Here is a 20439-nt window from a genome sequence, read left to right on the forward strand (position 1 = left end):
AAATATATCAACACCCACTGCACCCACTAACAGGCCTGGTGTAACAGAATAGAGCTTCTCTTCCCATGGGTACTTTTGAACTATAAATATATGTCCTGGTTTCAGTAACACAGGGGGTCCTGGTAGTGTTTCTGTACCCTTGTCAGCACCAGCAAGGCCATGTATCTCTGGCCATGTGGCTGCACAGCAACTTGCCTTGGCTACATGAACTATTGGTAAGCTGAGCTCCAAGTCTCTGATCAGCAGCTCATAGCTTGTAATTAAGTGCGAGTGCCTCGATAAATGACACAGAAATTGCTTCAGCAATAGGAAACTCTGTGCCTCATGTGCTATTGTGAAAAGGTGAAGGAAATTTCCCATCGTTAGATAAGAAAGGAGTCCTAGAATATCTTAAAAAGGGCTGCTATTTGCAAAATCACTACCTCAAGTAATTCTTAACTGTCATCTCTGGTACCAGTTTGCAGGAAGTGCAGGCAGATTTCCACCCAGATACACATAATCAATCCAAGCTCAGAAAGACATACAAACTCCTGATATTGGTGATTACCTGAATAAGTGCTCGAACATGGGACTTTGGGGATTCGAGTGATTCTGGAAACTGCTAAAGTAGTAGCTGCTTTTGTCCTGCTTTAATGGAAGCTGCAAACACCTTTTTATATTTGGTAAACAGCATATGTCCATGAAGCATAAGCTGCTTTCATTTCCAAGATACTTCATATGGTTCAACTGTCTAATGTCAAGAGAACTCTCAGTTCTATATTCTGAAATAAGTTCTCACCTCAAATCTTGAAAGATAAATATCACTATCACGGCTTAAGGAGAAGATAAATGTATAGAACAAAAGACCTCTTATTAAAATACGAGGAAACCAGTTGATTCATGCTTTTGTTATCATGCTCATGTGCAAGATTCATTTCAAGAGCAACTCCAAAAGGCCATTTTGCCGTTGGTGTCCATTTGCAGGCTGCAGGTCCCCAGAGCAGTTCTGAATTGCTTTCTATTCTCATCTGTAATTTACTGACAGCTTTTAAGGAATCCTTAAATGTGAGTCAAGAGTCTCAGGAAGAAGGTTCAGTTAAAAAAAGAAAGAAAAACAAGGGGGAAAAAACACACTAAAACTGAAGTTTTGACAAGTAAAATCAAAGCTTAGTTTTCAGAAGAGCCTTCAACTGCACAGGCTGAACAACTACATATTCCATCACTGTCTATTTTAGTGCAAGTGAAGGAATACTTTTAAAAGGACTTGGTGAAACAAAAGGAAACTTTCCCATATAAATTTTCTTAAATACATAACTATTTATCACTTCAAATGTAATTTTAAGAGGTCTTGTAAAGAAAATCGTTTGACACAGCATCTACAGAAGTTCTTAGCTTGATTTTGAAAAAGAACAAAAAGAGTCATAACTATTCTTTAGCAAGGTCCACTTGTGCAAAGAAAAACTAACTCAAAAGGGACTCATCACAGAGATCATCCTTACTAGACACAGAGTACAGTTGCTATGAAGTTCGTTAGTCTTTTCCCAAATGTAGCTGATTTTACTGTAGAAATTTACATAAGTATCACAACAGAATTTCTTTGCTAAAATAATCAGTTGTGGAGTGCGGACAGTTTGGCCAGTATCAGCATGTTAGTACACAGCTAAATCCTGTCTCAGAAATAGGGAAACTCTAGCCAGATAAGCATTACAGCTGCTCAAATTCCTCAAAAGAAGTGGGAGGTAAAGCTGTAATTCATGTTGAATCAATGAGAAAAACAACAATAAATTAATAAAGTTTGTAAGCACTTACATGACAGCTTTGCAACGTGACAAACTCTAAATATATTTAAAGGAAAACTGAGGAAAATCTAGACAAAGACAGTGTGTCACTAAAAGACAAATTCTGAGCTGTTTCTGGTGTACTTTGTTTTGCATTGCTTTTTTTTACCCAGCATGGGGTTACCCTTAAAAGCTGTTAAGTCTTAACCCAGTGCTTTCTCTTCAAGAAGCCACTTCCCATCTCTATTGCTGCTCCCTCCTGTGACTTGTGTTGGTTGATTACACTTTTTAATACAGGATGACCAAAAGTAACTGCAACAGTCAAGAGATGGACACAACAGGGATTTTAAAGGTTTTCTGTTTGCTCTACCTCTTTATTTCCCTCCCTCTGCCCCTGAAACACGGCATCACTAGGGATTATTCAGAAAGCGTTGCCCTAATAATTTTCAGGATGCAAGCAATGCAAAGTTCTTAGAACATCCCATCCGCTACAAAACAGTGCAATAGTTAAACAAGCTTGTGGGCGCATGGCCTAAAAACACTTGAAGTGTATAAAACAAGGTTTCAAAGTAAACACAATCTATTTTGCCATTGGCCTACCCACGGCTAACAGCTGTTCTGGTCACAGAAACAGCCAGAGCCAGAGAGCCACTGGGGACAACTCCAGGGGAAACAACTCCAGCTTGATAAAACGTTATAGACTGTGCATGCGAAATGGGGATCAAAGCAGAATTCTGAGGAGAACATGGCAAAAGGCAACAATTCCACTATTATCTGCACTGAACACATATACACATTGTGAAATGTTTTTTTTTCCCCTTTTTATCTGTATACAGATGAAGGAAACACTGAGACTCAATGTATAAAAATAAAATATGAAAACAGTAACTACAGCAAATGTATCCATAAACTAAATCCTCTGTATTTAAAGAAAGATTAAACCCTGCCTGCACTAAATAAGCTGAAGCAATAGAGCAGGTAGCCTGGTGGTCTACAACATGTAAAAGACATTACTACTCTAAAAAATACCTTTGGAGCATTACATTACGTAAAGGAGGAACTAGATGAGTTAGCTACAAAGAGATACCTAAGGATACGTGGAATATGCCAGAATGAGGCCAGACAATATTCCCCCAAGACACTAACTGTAAGTTTGAACTTTCAAAACTGAAGCTGACAATGCACTGACCTTTGCTTTACAGGGAGCAATCTGTCAGAAAAATGCAATGGGTGATTAAATTGCAGAATCACAGAAACTGAGAAAATGGAAACACCTGAAGGGCAGTGTTTGTAGAAGCAATGGGTTTGAAACAATTCCTCCTTATCTTAATATCTCTTTTTTCTTTCAGTCAGATGTATGAAAAGCTGCACGTGTTATACAACCAAAAATGCCCCAAATGAAATCATCTTGTAGCCAGTAGCAATAATTCAGTGCCCACGTTACAGCAGATAACACCACTGCACACCTGGGGGCCAGCACCAAATTGTCATCTACAGTTGCCATGGCTTCCAGAAGAACTAAGGGCTCTGTCTTACAGCAGACTAAACCAAGTCGGTAGTATATGCCAATGAGCACAGTACTCTCAGCAGTCAGGGTGCTGGAGAGAGGCAGGTCACCAGCTCACACAGTCATGCTCTATAGTGTGATCACCAGCCAGTTTTACCATCATGTAATTTCCCAAACCTCAATGGACTCACAATAGATGTGGCTTCACATAGGCCATGACCTACAAGAATCAGAATCTTGAAAATAAAGCGTTGCTAGGATTTGTTGGTTGAGAGGAAATTAAGACAGAGGAAAGAAAGTAACAGTATCAAACCACAGTAGCAGAGGACCACTGTCATGACTGCAGCTTTTTGCCTCAGATAATCACTCTTAGTAAGCATTGTATGATAATGGAACACCTTCTTTCAGACTCAGTACTCTAAAATTAATACCAATGGAGACAAATAGAATAAAAGACTATATATTCAGAATCCAAAAGAATTCCTTTATTTGGATTTTACAGTCATTATTTGATTTTTCTATCTGCTCTTTTATATGTCATAATTCATCTGTAATTTTGAAATTGTAGTAGTCCTCGTGTTCGTGTCAATATGGCATATTAACACAGGGAGAAAAAAAAAAAGTTAAATGCAGCCAAAACATTTTTAGAAAAAACAGGAAATATTTCCTAAAATTCTTTATTTTTAGAAGTATAATTTCTCATCTGGGTTATCTATATAATTTTGTTCTTATGGTTCCAATTTTAAATCCAGAATCATTACAGAGAAAGGCATATTGAACAAGATGTTAAAGAGTTTGTTTTACCACAGAAGATGAACACAAAGATCACAAGTGATAGGGGGAGAAGAAAGGAAATACCCTGCAGTATGTGGGGGGGAAAAAAAACCAAGATATTAAGGAATAACTAACAGTGGACCAAAAGAATGAGAGTAAGTTGGCAAAACAGGCATGAAGATAGTATTAAAATGAAATGAGAAGACTGTCAACCCTCAGCAGTTCCAGTAGAAAGCTTGGGGAGGCTGAAGGAACAGGAGACAGCCAAACAGCCTAAAGACTGTAAACACAGCCAAAGCTGAGTCTTGCCCCCCTGCCAGCAACACTCCCCCCGACAACCCCCCCCCCCCCCCCTCAACACTCCTCCTGCTTCACCTGGGCTGGCCTTCATCAATAAAAGATTGCTAAAAACCCACTTTGGGGCTGCTTAAACTACTTGACACAAAAAGCAGTAAGGACTTTCTGAATTGCCTTAAGTAACACTCAGTGCTTCTGAGCTATTTTTATCACACTTGAAGGTTTAAAGGAACACTGTTGCATTCCATACCAGAGGAAGTTATTAGTTAGCTTGTTAATAAATGCTTGTAAGACTATGCCCCACAGCCAATGTAAACACCTTCCTTTTCTGTGGAGAGATTTCTGCAGAGCCACTGAATGCAACAACCTCATATAATCCAGATAAACGCATCAAGCTTCAATTTAAAAGTTAAATTTTCTGCTCAAACTACTTCAGCTGGGAGTCTGTTCCAAATGTCACGTTGCTGAATTTCAACATGCAACTACTCACAGAACATTTATAAAGTTATCCTTGTAGCAATATTGTCCTTGAGATTAAGCCCCTCTGCTCCTTGTGTAATTCTTATTTCTTGTGTTAAGATGGTGCAGTCAGCCCCTCTCCCTTCCCTCTATTTACCTGGCCACACAAGCAATGTTGCTGTCACTTCCTCTTACAAAACAGGACCTCAGCCATTCCTGCAGCTCTCCCTATGTTTATTCCTGTTCCAGAGAGCCTCTTTCAGCAAGATGCCCAACTTCACCTTTGCCTTTCCTTTCATTAAAACCATCACTGCTTAGATAGTATGGTTAATAACTCCCTAGATATTTGCTCAAGTTACAAGGAATAGACACACGACAAAGGTCAGGAAAAAGTTGTTATGAAACCATGTGAGAACACAAGTATCTGTAACTAATATTCTTTACAACAAATTCTCAGAGACAACCAACCAACCACAGAGCAACAACAAAAAAAATAAATGAATACTGTGTGAGGTTTTATGCCATGATCATTAAAATGCTGAACATTGTTAGATACACTTAAAAGGCTGCCTACCACATCCTAGTGCAAGCAGTTGTGCAGAATGGGGGTCACTGGCAACAAGCTCCTACTGATCCCAACTTTCCTGTCTATTTGCCTTAAACAATTTATGAATTTTACAAAGGTAGAATTATACCACATGCTGGCATATTACAGAATGGCATAAGTATAATGCAGACGACCTCAGGCTTCTGAGGAAAGCAAGAGTATGCTTTCCAGTTACAGCTCAAATCAGTATCAGTAACACAACATGCATAGCTGTCTCCAAAATACTGTGGCTGTGGATCTGGAATACTTGCCTCACTTCAAATGCAACAAAGATTTCTCCAACAGAAGGAATTAAAAATAATATGGGAATTAGAAGAAGCTTTTAGAACATTAGTGAACAGAAACTATGAGATCACAGAGAAACCTACAAGTAGAAAATAGCCTGCTTTTGAACTTGACTGAACAAAGTGACAGAGATTTGAGCAGTGTGTTCGCTGGGGAGGGGAGAGGGGAAAGTTTTGGAAGAACCAAAGAACTCAGGAGAAGGACACCATGTTTGCCACCTCCAAGCTTCAACAAAAGTGAAATTATCACACTACCCTCCGCAGGAATGTCCTCTGGCAGTGGCTGCTGTTCCTGGTGCAAACCTCCCACCGACTTCAACGTGAACCACACAAAGCTAGGGAAGACAATCCTGGCTTGACTGAAACCAACACAAATTTCAATACAGCCTTCAAAGACGGATAAGACTGCATAAGGTAATAATATTTCAAACAGCCTGAGGTATTCCCTCAGTGTTAAATTTTATTAATATGCTAAATGGAAAATACACCTGCATGCCCAGCTGGAAAATTCAAGCTGGCTCCAATAATTTTGCTGGAAATATGCTAATTCATACCAGACAAAACTTTTCTCCATTGACATGATGATGTAACCCACCCTGAAAAGAACTAATTCTACAGGTGAAGTGTATTTCTTCTTCTGTAAATTAGTGGCTATCTTTAATGGTGTAATATCGATTAACTGCATACTAAAGCAGGTTGTAAAAGCAGAATAGCAACGTCCATAATTTGGTAGTGACAATGATTAGGAGGGAGGGATGGGGAGAAGAGAAATAAAATGAGCAAGAATGAGCTGAAACCAAGGAATAAGTATTTCCCATTCAAAACATCCCAAAGACCTACAGGAAAATAAGAATTTGCATGACACCTCACCTTAGTGAATATATGTTTCAAAAAAACCCAACAACCCCCCCCAAAACCTGTTATATAAGGGCTGACATATTCTAAGGCATCAAACTAGCCTCTTGACATTTAACAGCCTTGTTTGTAACAGACTGTGTTTCCAAGTAAGAGAAGGGGACATCCATAGAAGCCACACAATGAAGGTCACTGAAAGCAGTTTTAAGCTTTTTCCTAAAATCTTTTTGTTTGAGGGGGGAGTCCTTCTATAAAGAGCAAATGGAATCAAATCATTTGCCTTTAGGAAACCTGAACAGGGTGAGTCCAAGGGTAAAGGGACAGAATACAAGCTGGTCAGACAAAAATAAGTGTCAGGGAAGATGGGATCATGTATTTACAAAGGAGATGAGTTTGGATGGACACAGGAGGACAAGCTTTCCTCACTTTTCAACTGTTTACTACTTTTGGTGGCTGTCAGAAGAGATTCTTAGTTTGGGTTTCATTGTGAGAGGATGGGTGCAGAAATTTCCTCCACACCGCCTTTATGATTCATCTTTGGATGAAAAGTGTTTCCAAGTGCCAGACTGAATAAGCCTCGACTTCACTTATTTAGAGTAATGATGACATCCAGTGGCCACCAAGTTAATCTCTCTTTCTGTGAAGGTATATATAACTCTGCTCTTCACCTTCTAGTCTAAAAGTAGGAGTGCATTACAAGGAATGCTATGATCATTGAGCAAGTGTCTTCCTATTCAGGTCCTCATATAAACTCTAACCAAGCCTTTTTCAGTTCTAGCTCACATTGAAAAGTTACAAATAGAAACTGCAAAAACACTCAGGCACTTCCATGACACTCAAAGAAACTGGAAAGCAGCAAAAATAAATGTACATCAAGAAAGTGGGATTAGTGGAGTGAACCTGCATATGCACACACACAAGCTGCTCAGGCTGTTAAAACTGGTTGCCACATCTACCAAACTCAGTCATGCATCCAGGCTTTTAAAAGACACAGAAGATACTACCTTTCAAAGTGCTTCAGAACAAAACCCCATTTTTTTTGTTTTCACTTTTGTAAGGAACTCATCCAAAATATGACAATATGACACTTTAAGCATACTTGTGTCCTTTCACAGAAAACATCTGTTAAATACGTACTTGCCCAAATATTTCTGGCAGCCCCAAAACTTGACCAGTGAAAACACCAATACAGATGAAAATTGCTGTGACCTGACCCAATGAGCCACGGATTTCCTTAGGAGATATTTCACTCAAATACATGGGAAGGGCACTGAGAGAAATGCCTATGAAGGAAAAAAGAAAACATGTATTATTAAGTCAAATCACCTTTTCATTATGCCAGCTATGAAACAAACAGCTGCTGAAAGGAGTTCAAGTGCTAATCTGCTCACAAAAGTGGCATAAAAATACTCAAAGAACAGAATTATATCTATCCACAGACAGTATGAATTATCTTCTTTGCATATCTAATTGCTCTTTCACTATTTAATAACCATGGAATTGATTATCTGTTACAGATTGCAGTGTTGTGCGTAGGCTGCTATTTGATGAGAAACACCAAAGGTTACTTGGAGATGAGAATCACCTGGAGAATGGATTTTATGTTTCAAATTTGCTCATCCCAAAGCAAGCAAAAGCACTCTAACACTGGTGTAGGTAAGGAAAATAAATACAACGTGTCAGACAGAGAGAGCAGACACTGTCAGATGAAGTATTTTTACTAAAAATGGTATTAGCAGATGTTCCTCTCAATACAGGCTTGCAACTGCAATGATTTCTTTATAGCAAGTATAAAATAAGGATGAGAATGCTGCTGAAAGTCTGGAGACAACAAATGCATGACCCTTGTTAGTACACTGATAACATTTGCACAGCTCTAGAAGTTTGGTCCTTTGGCGGTAATATGAGAAAAAAATTATCATTCAGCACCAAAATTATCCATGAACTTCACATTACAAGTGACAGATACATCCACTTTCAAACTACCATAGTTCTAGTTTACGAACAACACAGCCAAAGCTTGCCGGAAAAGGGGTTTCATGATGCAGAACCCAAAGTACTTTGCATGGTTTGGAATCACATGATTACACTGAAAGCATAAAACCTTTTCAGTTCATCAAGGTTGTGGCCACATTAGGTAAATATTTCTCTCCGTCTATCAATCTGTGAAGTTGCTGAGACCCTCACTGCTAACTACAAGACTATTCTGATGCAGCAGTGCATGCACAGGAAAATCACATTGTGAGGTGCAAAAGATGTAACAAACCTTCCACTTAATCCTACTGATACTAGCATGGGATCCAATGACTTCTAAACACAAAGCAGCAAGCAGCATAAAAAAATAGAGCACACACTCCTAGCCAAAGGATTTTCATGGCATGAAGACAAATATTCTCTACCACAGCTGAAGGAGGACAAGGGTGGACAGCAGCAGTTAGAACCCATTGTTCAAACACCAGAACCCCCAACCCTTGTCTGCTCTTTTGTCTCAGTGAAATCAGTGTGGCTAGTCCATGAAATGCCTCTTAATGTAAAGAAAGATCTAACTGGGAGAGAGGAGAAAGATTATGCATGGTGCAAGCATTTCAGACATGCTCAGAGTGATAAAAGCTTACCTGCATCAACACCCATTATAACACGGCCCAGTATGAGCATTTCAAATGACCCCGCCAGCAAGGAGAGGGACATCAACAACGCAGCTGTCACTGCAAACACATTATTGAACAGCAACGTACATTTCCTAAAAGAAACAGATATTTTATGTAGATATGTACACCAAAGGCTCAGCAATTACCCATCCTATACATCCTAAGAACTCAAGTGTCATGCTTGAGTCTCCATATATGACTACAAACAAGTGTACTCTGGATAAATGTATGTATGTAGGAACCAGAGAATATACTTTAAGTGGCAATAAGACAATATAATCACAGGCATTTTTATGCTTCATAATTTTTTTGCCATTTTGAGAACTTTCCAACACTGATGTATTTATGGTATCGTAATCCATCCTTAAATCCATGATATTAAAAATACACATTGAGGAAAATTACTTACTACTTCTACAGTTAGAAAAAACATTCAGGCTCACATGAGTCGCAGAAATCAACCCTTTTCCAAAAACTATTGAAATTAACCAACATATAGATATATATTTTTTCCCCAATTTCTAAGGTATTTCACTGTATAGCAGTAAAAACCTGAAAATATATTTCCTTTAAATAAAATAAATATTCATATGGAAAATTATTATTTTGTAAAAAAACAATCACAAAAGTGTCTTTGAAATTTTTTCAAAACCAACTCAATTTCTCATTTGCACTATAGTTTTCATCTCTCAGAACTTTCTGCTTAAGTTTGAGGGACTCATTAATGCAAAAGTGACTCGTAAGTCTCAACTTCTGCAAGGGAAATACTTCACAAAATAAATTATATGTAGGATTTCATGAGCTTTGACAGTCAGATTCAAACACCAGCATCCAAGTTCTCATTTCATGAACACATGGAGGAGCAGTGGTTAAAGATGTAAGATCAACAGCTCTGCTTCAATGATTCTCTATTGAAAGTTTTAAGTAAAAAACCCACCAAGATCTCAATCACTCCTACTGTGTATACATCTCCAGGAATACAGATTTAAGTGGCTTTTTTGCTAAAGTTCAGCCTGTAGGTGAGTGGCTGGAGAAGCTGTTATCACCAGGTTCAGGCCTGTGAGCAACTGTAAAGATTCTTAAGATTCTCAGGCAGAGACCCAGGGGTATCTGCTGGAGATATGATGGCTTCTGTACAGCATATTATAATAAGATTGCTGCTTTGCATCGACCTAACACAGGACAAAACACCATGATTTTCCCAATTATATGGCAAGAGAATGATTATACCCTATGTTTTCCACCTGTGAGTCACCTCACTTGTCTATATAGGGTAGAACAATGGAGCTCCATTTTTATTAGGTTTTGCAGTCACATAATTAAGCACAATTTTGTTTTAGCTCTAGAGGTACAACACAGTACTGAAGCTTCCAGTCCCAATCACAACAACGTATGAAAGAAATAACTGGTTTTAAAACAAATTTACCTCGAGATAAACATCATTGATGAAGTTAATTATGAGGAATCCATTAACTTTGATAGTAAACTACACAGGCACAATACACCAGTTTTATTAAAAAATTGAAGTGGTATTAAATTCTTAAGCATTCTCAATGGATTTTCAATCTCTATATGTTGTAATTTCCATGCAAAAGGAGTGACCAGAAAGGCTGTCTACCCTTTATCAATACAGACAACAAACTGACCCATCAGTCCTCATTCTTCTCCAGTTCAACACATAGGTATCAACTGGAAATATCCCATCACTGAACAAGTCACCCAACTTCATACAGTGGGTTAATACATTTTTTTTATAGGAGATATTTTTAATACTTTTATTTTAATATTTTTATTTCTAATTACTTTTCCTGTTTTCTAGTGATTTTTGAACACTGAACGAATAACATAGTTTGAGATTCAAAAAATAAGATACAGCTCATTTAAAGTATATGTTTATAAAACATAGACATCAAGAATGATGATTTTACCATTTTTAACAGTTTTTTCAAATGGATAATTTCAGAGGGTTCAAGTGATATAAATAATGCCAAAAAAGGAAACAAAATATTCATATAGCACAAAAAAACTGTTACACATTCATCTGAAGATATACTTTCCATTAATTTAAATAAAAACTACAAAATATATATCTTTTTAGAAAAAGTTGGCCAGTGGCTCCGTATGCTATACAGCAAAGAACAGAAAAGCACAGCCTAACAACCAAGATTTAACCAAAGGATTTTGTACTTGCCAGATTGAATAAAAATGACAAAAAGAAAGTAACACACAGTTTAGTGTGTTATTATACAATGCATGGAAATTTTTGGTAATGAAAACACTGTGATGGGTATCTGTGGCAAGGTTTTGGAAGTGAAGGGATGCAGGGATGGCTTCTGTGGGGAGGTGGAACGAGTGAGTAACAAGGTCAGTGGGGGAGAAGGTGCTCCAGGATGCATCACATACATCCCCAGAGGGACTGTGGCCCATGGAGGACCCATGCTGGAGCACAGAAGGAAAATGAAAAGCAAGGACTGGCAAAGAGAAGTTGCTACGCACTGATCCGGACCCCCTGCACTGTCCGTTCTCTCACTGAAGGGACTGAGTCTGACCTGCCATGGTACCAAGAGGGAGGAGAGGAGACTGGAGTGATGTTCAGCCTGCGAAAGTGGAAGGAAAGGTGTTTTGTTTCTCAGAACTAGAGCAGTAATTAAGTATTTATGCTCACTGGCAGTAAACTAATGTAAATCCCCCAAGCTGAGCCTGAACTAGTCCTAAGAGAAGAGCCATTTGCTCAGTAGAAATCAATTTCTATAAGCATCCCAGCTGAAACAGTTCATCCGTCACCTAGACACAAACAGAGCTAAGCTTTAAATATTTTCAAGGCTGTCATTTGCTCTCATTATATTAGATAGTTCTGGAAGCCAGAACAGAATCCTAGGGACTATGTGCCCTCCGTGGCTACGGTAACTTTAATTATGGATCTGAATTAATAAACTTTTTGTCTGAAACTCACAAATAGGAAAATGACAGAATTAAAGTTTCATCAGAAATCATAGATTCATAGAATAGTTAGGAGTGGAAAGGACCTTAAGATCATCAAGTTCCAACCCCCTGCCATGGGCAGGGACACCTCATGCTAAACCATGCCACCCAAGGCTATGTCCAACCTGGCCTTGAACACTGCCAGGGATGGAGCATTCACAACTTCCCTGGGCAACCCATTCCAGCACCTCACCACCCTCACAGTAAAGAACTTCTTCCTTATATCCAATCTAAACTTCCCCTGTTCCCAATCTAAACTACCGGTTGTCCTGTCACTACAGTCCCTAATGAAGAGTTCCTCCCCAGCATCCCTACAGGCCCCGTTCAGATACTGGAAGGCTGCTATGAGGACTCCACACAGCCTTCTCTTCTCCAGGCTGAACAGCCCCAACTTTCTCAGCCAATCTTCACACAGGAGGTGCTCCAGTCCCCTGATCATCCTTGTGGCTTCCTCTGGACTTGTTCCAACAGTTCAATGTCCTTTTATGTTGAGGACACCAGAACTGCACACAGTATTCCAAGTGAGGTCTCACGAGAGCAGAGTAGAGGGGCAGGATCACCTCCTTTGACCTGTTGGTCCTGCTCCTTCTGATGCAGCCCAGGGTATGGTTGACTTTCTGGGCTGCGGGATCACACAGAAGCCAGCTCATGTTCAGTTTCTCATTGACCAACCCCCTCAAGTCCTCCTCCAAAGGGTTGCTCTGAATCTCTTCTTTGCCCAATCTGTAGCTGCGCTTGAGATAATTCTTCCTGTGTCTGATTAAGTACTCATACAGCACATCCATAAGAGAGGTGTTTTCGTGGTTTAACAGAGATAAACATAATAAACAAAGGCAGAGTCTGTAAGATTTAAAGCTCTGCCCTAGAAATATGACCTGCTCCAATCAAAGTGGTATATATATGACTGAGATTAACCACCACTTACTTTAACAAACCTGCACACAAAGCTATTCTACTCTTCACTAAAAATTCAAGCCTTCTATGAAGCAATTTTTTACTTCACTTTTTAATAAAGACTCAGTGACAATTCTGAGAATTAATCAGTCTGAGTCAGGCATAGTTTCATGTATTTAAGAAGTGTGTAAACGGCAAATTGATGATTTGGCAGAAGAAATTGCAACGCTAAAGATAATAATGTCACTATGAAAAATATTTAAGACTTGAAAATCAAATTATGAGGTGAAGGGGCAGAATAAATGAAGAATGGGTAATAGATTTACAGAGCAGAGAATACTGACTTCCTGTAAGTATGAAATGGAAGAACCTGAAAATATACTCTCTGAAGAGAAAAATGGGATATGGAATATTTGGGAGAATGCCAAACAGGCCTAGTAGAGTACAATTGAAAGTGATGGAAATAGTCAAAATGTCTAACAGAAAAGTACGAGTAGTGGAGATCAATTTATGCCTCTGTGATGACCTTCCCCTGTGATTTAACTGAGCAAAAATTATCAAATTATACATAATTTACAATTAAGGAAGAGCCAAATGAGCAGTCAAGATCGATATTATAATGGCTTTTGAAAACAAACAAACAAACCAAACCAACCCAACCAACCAACCACCACCACCCCCCCCCAAAATACAAATTTTAAATTCTCTTTGGAAGACTGTATGAAACAAAAACAACAAAAAAGAAACATCATGTTCCCTATGGTCCAGACTTGGTCATAGAACAGGGAAGGCATTCCCAGGATTTGGGAAGACCAAACACAAACTTTATCCTAGCTTAGTTCTTTAAATGTTGTTAAGAAGCAAATGAGATGTGTTGATAGCTTTATTTGTGTACAATAAGATTATCAGCAGGCTTGTGACACCAGAATCTGCTGACCCTGTGTGAAATTTTTCTTACAGTATTTTCCTTTTTCACTGTTGATAATACAACCTCCTTGACATCTCAACCCACTGCCTGTTCAGAGCAAATGGCTTCTCAAATGATGCACAGCAAGACCACAGAGAAAGGTACTAATTTTACTCTTGCAAATCTGGAACTCTTTGGCAAAGAGCTTTCATAATTTGAAGACGTTTAAATTTGCATCCTGCTGAAGAAGGTTTTTATAAAGAAAAGTAAAGCTTTCCAGGGAGACTAAATGAGAAACTGGTTTAGAAAATGTAAGTTTTCCAATGCACTTACCGTCCGAAGAACTTCACAATTGGGGTAACAATAATGGCACCCACAAGGCCACCAATGGCAAAAATAGAAACGGTTATGGACCAGAGTAGAGTCAGTGTGCTTTCATCCACCGAGAAGCCATATCTTCTTTCCCAAGTTTCATTGTAAAACTTCTTGATAAACTGAAAAAAAATACATAAGAATACATGTAAAAAATTGCATTTTAAGAACATAACTGAGAGAAACAGAATAAAAAAATAATAAAAAACAAGTAAAAAAACCCACAGAAAAACAAGCAGTAGCTTGATTGTAGGAATCACCCTCACTCTTCTATTTATCCTCCAAACAATGGGGCCTCACTTTTAGATGCAATTGCAATACAGACTGACTGAACCAGTAAAAGCATAACATAAGTTTAACTACATGGAGCTCATGAAGTGGGAGGTAAAAACACAGCTAGACATGAATGTAGAAGAAGCTTATAAAAGAGAAATTCGCATGATGCAAGGATGATTCATTCAAGTTGTTAGTTCAACACTAACAACTGTTTTAGCTTTCCTGTGTTCATATCTATAAACATTTCAGCCAGAGCTGGGCCTGAGGACTCAGACACAGAACTACAGAACGGTTGAGGATGGAAAGACCTCTAGAGGTCATCTTCTCTGACCTTTCTGCTGCAGCAGAGCCCCCTAGACCCGCATGCCCAGGACCATGGCTGGAGGTTTCTGAATCTCTTCAAAGAGTGACTCCACAAAGTCATGCCACTCATGGGGGGAAGGTAAGGCACATCAGCTGAGCTCCCCTCACTTCTCACATACACACTCTTAACCTCAGCCAGCTGACATATCACACCCTAGCGCAACAGACCTTTGGACAAGCCAAGGAAATCTGTACTGCCTAGCATTTCCCATGACTTTATAAGAGGAAGAACATGCAAAAATTCTATAAGCTACCTACTGTTAGTCAAGGACCATGAATAGTCATGCTAAAAGCAAGGAGTTTTGCTGCTTTACCATGGACACGTAATGCCAGTAACTTGGGATTAAAGAGGGAAGGGTGGCAGGCAAGGCAGGCTGCAGTAGCAGGTAGAGGCAAAAATGTCTTGAAGTTGATGAGTTGGCAGAAATGCAAAGATAATAAAAAGGAAATGAGTTACAATCAACTCCTGCAACATGATGTCCAAATGGCAACGTGACTCACGTCAAGAGAAGAGTTTGGCTTGTTTTACAGGATGCAGCACCAAATCCCATATGCCAATAGGTGTAGGGAGCAGGGGGATGTTCACGTGTAACTTAGGAAGTCCCTTGAAAATTTTTAAAGATGCTTTAAAATTTGTTGAATTAGGATTCCTTTCAGCAAAACTCTGCACTGTGCTCACCATAAAAGAACATTTATCACCTCTACTTTGGATTTCAATCCCAGAATGCAGATATAATCATAGAATAATGGAATAGTTAGGGTTGGAAAGGACCTTAAGGTCTCCGATTTGCTCAAAACTAAGCGCTTTTCACTAGTCTATTTTTTCTAAAGGGCCAGTATTGCAGAAGTGAGCAATTCTACAAATTCTTCAGCATAACACTAGGAAAAAAAAAGATGGAGTGAATTGAAAACAGTTAGCTTTAATGAATTGTGGAGGAAGGAAGGCTGTTTCCACTTTTGCATTGTATTTATGACAGTCCCACATCTGGCAGCCACACAAAATCAAGGACATACTAAGCCAAGCAATGAAAGATGAGCTTTTTCTACCAAAGACTTTACAGCCAAGACAAATAACTGAGAGAGGAAGAAGGCAATAGCTGACAGCGGTTGGTTTGATAGCCTACAGTATCAGTCAAAAAGAGCTAGTTGCATGGCACCATTAAAATTAAGAATCCCAAATCATTTTTCTAAGTAGGTTATATCTTCTCTTCAAATCTACATAGCTGCTTTTTGAACAAAGACCAGGTTGCTAAACAAAGTAAGCTATTTATTTTCAGTAATGAAAGATGTATCAAACATGAAATCAGACTGATATGAATCTATCTGCCAAACAAGCTGGGTTTCTTCAGAACTTAAAACCTGAGACCTATCTTGTAGCTCTTCAGCTATCAAGACCTACACTTTTCACCCATGGCAGCTTAATTTCCTTAACAGCCCTCCATATGGGTCCTTCCACCATATCTTTAGAAAGTCCAAGTGCCTCTTGACTCTGAAGAACTCTCACAGATGCCTGAGTCACAGTTTTCCTTTGCAAAGACCATTCCAGCTCTTCCCCAGATTTTCATTTTTCTACTACAGCTTCTGCTAGTTTGTCAGGTACGAATTATTAATTCTTAGTACATATGTTCCAAATTTTACCCCTAAAATCTACCTTTTTCTTAAAGACACAGTAACCCTCTCAGTCTTTCTGTTACTGAGGCTATGTAAAAACAAGCTGAACTATGATATGAAGCCTATATTTTGAGTTATTGTTTCCGTCTTGAACAGATGTTAAGCTATTTTGGCAACCTGACATAAAATTAGCTCTAATTTTATTCCAGTAATTATTATCACTTATTTATCTCCAATACATTCTCTATAAAGAAGGCTCCGGACCTGCCCAGACTTTCCAATTCAAAACATTAATTCAGGTTTCCTGTCCTATCCTTGTATTTTCTGAACAGCCTTTTTTAGCTTCCTCCTACCAGCCTTATATCACAGAGCCTTCTGTCTGGACATTATTTGTGCCTGCTCAAAGTACCCAAATTCCAGGGCCACCTCACTTTTTTTAGCCTTCAATGTCCCAAAGTTTATATTCTTTTTTCTGCCCTCCTGACATGCACAACTGCAGGTTTTGGACGAATGCCTTTTAACAGTTTCCCTTCCCTGATGTTTAATTACACCAAAGTTTATTCATCTTTCTAACAGGTAAGGATGCCATAGCTCCAGTATAACATGTATCACATGTAGAGACATCTCCTATTTACTTTGTCTTTAGTCAAGTCTCTTCATGTTTATGCTCCTCCCATTTTGAAATTGAGCAAAGCTCTGAGGTCACTGTGGTGTCTGATGCTCTGGGGAGGATGCAGTTGCAGGTGGTCACTACTGCAGAAGGGCGCACCACGCTTGTGTAACACTCTCATCCACCTGTGTTATTACTCCTCAACAAGCTCTGTAGTACCACAAAGTGTAATCTTGGCACTTTTGCCCAGTTTCTTCTCAGGTCTCATCCGGCATGTCACCGGTACTAAATTATCCTGGGGTAGGACTCAGCAGTATCTGCCTAACACCACATTTTCCCTGTTCAAATGTAGAATTTCAGACTTTAGGTATTCCAGCCTTGGACAGACAGGCTATTCAACGTGAGGACTTTATTCAGTTTGAAACACCACCTCTTCACATGCAAAGTACCTAAAAAAGGTGGAGGTAGAACATGGCACTTCTTGTATTCCTTCTATCAAAGTTTCTAGTGGGTGTCTTATGCCCTGAATTATAAGGAGGACAGTGATATTTATCCCATCCTATCTTATATGTTTTCATATGAATGGACAGAAAAAAAAAAACAATTCAGAGCAAATAGTCATTTTGGTGCATGGTCCATTTAGAATAAGCTCACAATAAACTTCCAAATTAATCTGCCATTATATCAAGTAATACATCTTATCTCTTCCACACCAATGAATAGGTTATATTCAGATTTGGGTACCTTCTTTTTTAATTGAACATAATTTCTGACAGTAATGAATACTAAAATAAAAGATTTTTAGAGCATGATTAGCATTTCTAGCTAATAATAATGGCTACAAATAGAATGCAAATTATTCTTTTCTTGTATTATGACTCATTTTCTCAGCATAGCTTTGTTATTTAGAGGAGACATCAAATAACAACAAATATTAAAGAAAGAACTTACTACAACACTCTAGTAACAGATAAATGTGCTGGTATGTACATCACCTGCTTCTGAATTCCCATTGCCAATAAATGGGAAGCTAATAGCACATACAGGTTTTGAGGAGTTACACATGAAACAGAACAGATCAGATCCAACAAATCCACTGAATTTGAATCCACGGAATTCTGTGGAAAGGCTCCTTTGGGATTTTAACCAGTTGTCTGAACAATGATAATGGCATAAACCTGTATACAAAAATTTTAGTCCCTATCCAAAGCCTACAAGGAAAGGTAGCTGACTGATATCAGTATCTCATATTCTCCTGCCTCTGTTCATTTAAGTAGTAGTGGTATGGTGGTAAATATGAGGGGAATATAAAAGATCTACATATAAAAGGGATATATTTTAAATAATGGAAATATTTTCTTTGTCTTACCCTTAGTTACAGAGGTCACTCACACACAATATGTTTGACACAGCAGGCCACACGTATTTGCAATAGCCTCCCTTTCCCTGTATCGGCGCTCAAAGGAATGCAGAGCTGCAGCTGCCCGCAGGAAGGGGGCAAGCACTGCGTAGCAGTAAGTAGCAGAGATTTCACTTCCTGCACAGAGCACAAAGCACATCTTTGTTCTTCAGACCTTGCCCACAATCAGTCCATGAATTGAGTTGTGGAAATTCAGCTCAGAAAAAGACAGCTTCAGCTTGTATTCAATTAAAGCACTTGTCTTCCTACTGCCAAATGCTTCCATATGTTTTCAATAAACTCTGGTAACTCTTTGAACAAGCCCATGGAGGCTTCTAATTGTGGGTTTCTCATGTGGGCAAGTGTTGCGTTCAAGGGGAAGCACATCTGCAGTGGGCTACTGCTCTTTCCCACAGAAAAGTAGGGGACTGAGTGGGAAGCGATCTGTGTTCTGAGTGGAGTACGGGCAGTTTATTCACCCCTTAACATAAAAAGGAAGTTGGACTGACTCCACCTTACAAGATGACCTCTCACTGGTGAGAGCTGCAGTGTTTCCCTGCAGTCTGATGAGGTGGCACAACTTGCAGCACCAAAAGATACTGTACACAAGAATTTACTAACATTTTTTCAATGCTTCAGTCTTAAATGAAACCCCTACTCTGGCTCATTCATTGTGCTGATATGTTCAGCTGCAGGATCCTGGAAACATCCCATGCTTTTGTCAACAGTCCTTATCAAGCATTTTTTCAATACATCTTAAAGCACCATACGGCCCTACAGTAAGGTTGGAAGACTTCAGACATCAAAAGGAATTGTACTGAAGTAACCAGGGTCATAAGATACCCAACAGTCTACAGAAAGATGCTCATACATCCCTGACAGTGTTCAAGGCCAGGCTGGAGGGGGCTTTGAGCAACATGGTCTAGTGGAAAGTGTCCCTGCTCATGGCACTGGGTTGAAACTAGATGATCTTTAAGGGCCCTTCCAAACCAAACCATCCTGTGATTCTGTGTTTATCTTCTGATGACTGCAAGGTGAAGTGATACCTAGACATGTCACACTAGAATAACCATCTGTTCAACCCTATGTTATCAGTACAAAAAGTACCAAGAACTTCAAGAAAATTCCAAGAAGTTATGAAGGGGACAATCAAAACTTCCTACAGGGTGAGATTCTTCCTAGTCCTTAAGGTCATAAGTTTACCAAATAAAATACCCATATGAAGCAAACTAAAAAAGTCTTCTTTCATTATTTGCATAAATATTGCATCAATTTTTAACGTGACCAATGTGTTCAGGTGGAAAACTAACCATGCATTTTAAGAAGAGATTTCCATAAAAGAAGGAACTTAACTTTGGATAGGAACTATTTTGAATGGGATTTCTACAGTTAGCTCCCCAAATTTACTGGCTACTTTTTCAAAATGGTGTTGCTTGCAACTCCATTGAACTGCTTACTGATGTGCTTGGCTGAATTAAGAGCATCTCTAGACAGCCATTGTAAAAACAAAATGTTCCCAGCTTTATTTGTGATAACTGGCGTCTAAATGAAAAACCCCTAAATATTGCACGCTGATTTCACAGTACTCTCTTCATCAAACCTATTCCATATGTTGCAGCCAATGGGTCATCAACACAGCAGTTTTGAATTCATAATCAAACAAGGCATCATCACAAAATGCAGGCAAAGAGGCCCATTTTTTAAGAGGAAGCCACAGGCATTATTTATAATATCAGTACTGTAGAAATGAAATGCTGTGCAACGCTCCTGAGCTTAATGATGTGAACAGAAGTTGCTGAACATGTGCACAGAGCTACCAAATACTCACTAGTCAGAA

At 38.9% G+C, this 20439-nt stretch overlaps 1 protein-coding gene across 4 annotated transcripts in view; it reads right to left on the minus strand.

Annotated features, from left to right (window-relative positions):
• SLC2A9 (solute carrier family 2 member 9) overlaps positions 1-20439 on the minus strand; it is a 119349-nt gene that overhangs the window by 72767 nt on the left and 26143 nt on the right. For all 4 annotated transcript variants that reach the window (XM_061379639.1, XM_061379638.1, XM_061379637.1 and 1 more), the window contains 3 exons: positions 14305-14465; positions 9156-9280; positions 7678-7823 (listed from right to left, as the gene is read on the minus strand). In XM_061379639.1, coding sequence (XP_061235623.1) covers positions 7678-7823; positions 9156-9280; positions 14305-14465 — 432 coding nt within the window. The remainder of the gene's footprint in view (positions 1-7677; positions 7824-9155; positions 9281-14304; positions 14466-20439) is intronic.

The sequence above is a fragment of the Neopsephotus bourkii genome, unplaced genomic scaffold (genome assembly GCF_033783945.1).
Source record: "Neopsephotus bourkii isolate Nb327-2 ecotype Australia unplaced genomic scaffold, CSIRO-AGI_Nbou_v1 NB_1780, whole genome shotgun sequence".
Taxonomy (NCBI): domain Eukaryota; kingdom Metazoa; phylum Chordata; class Aves; order Psittaciformes; family Psittacidae; genus Neopsephotus; species Neopsephotus bourkii.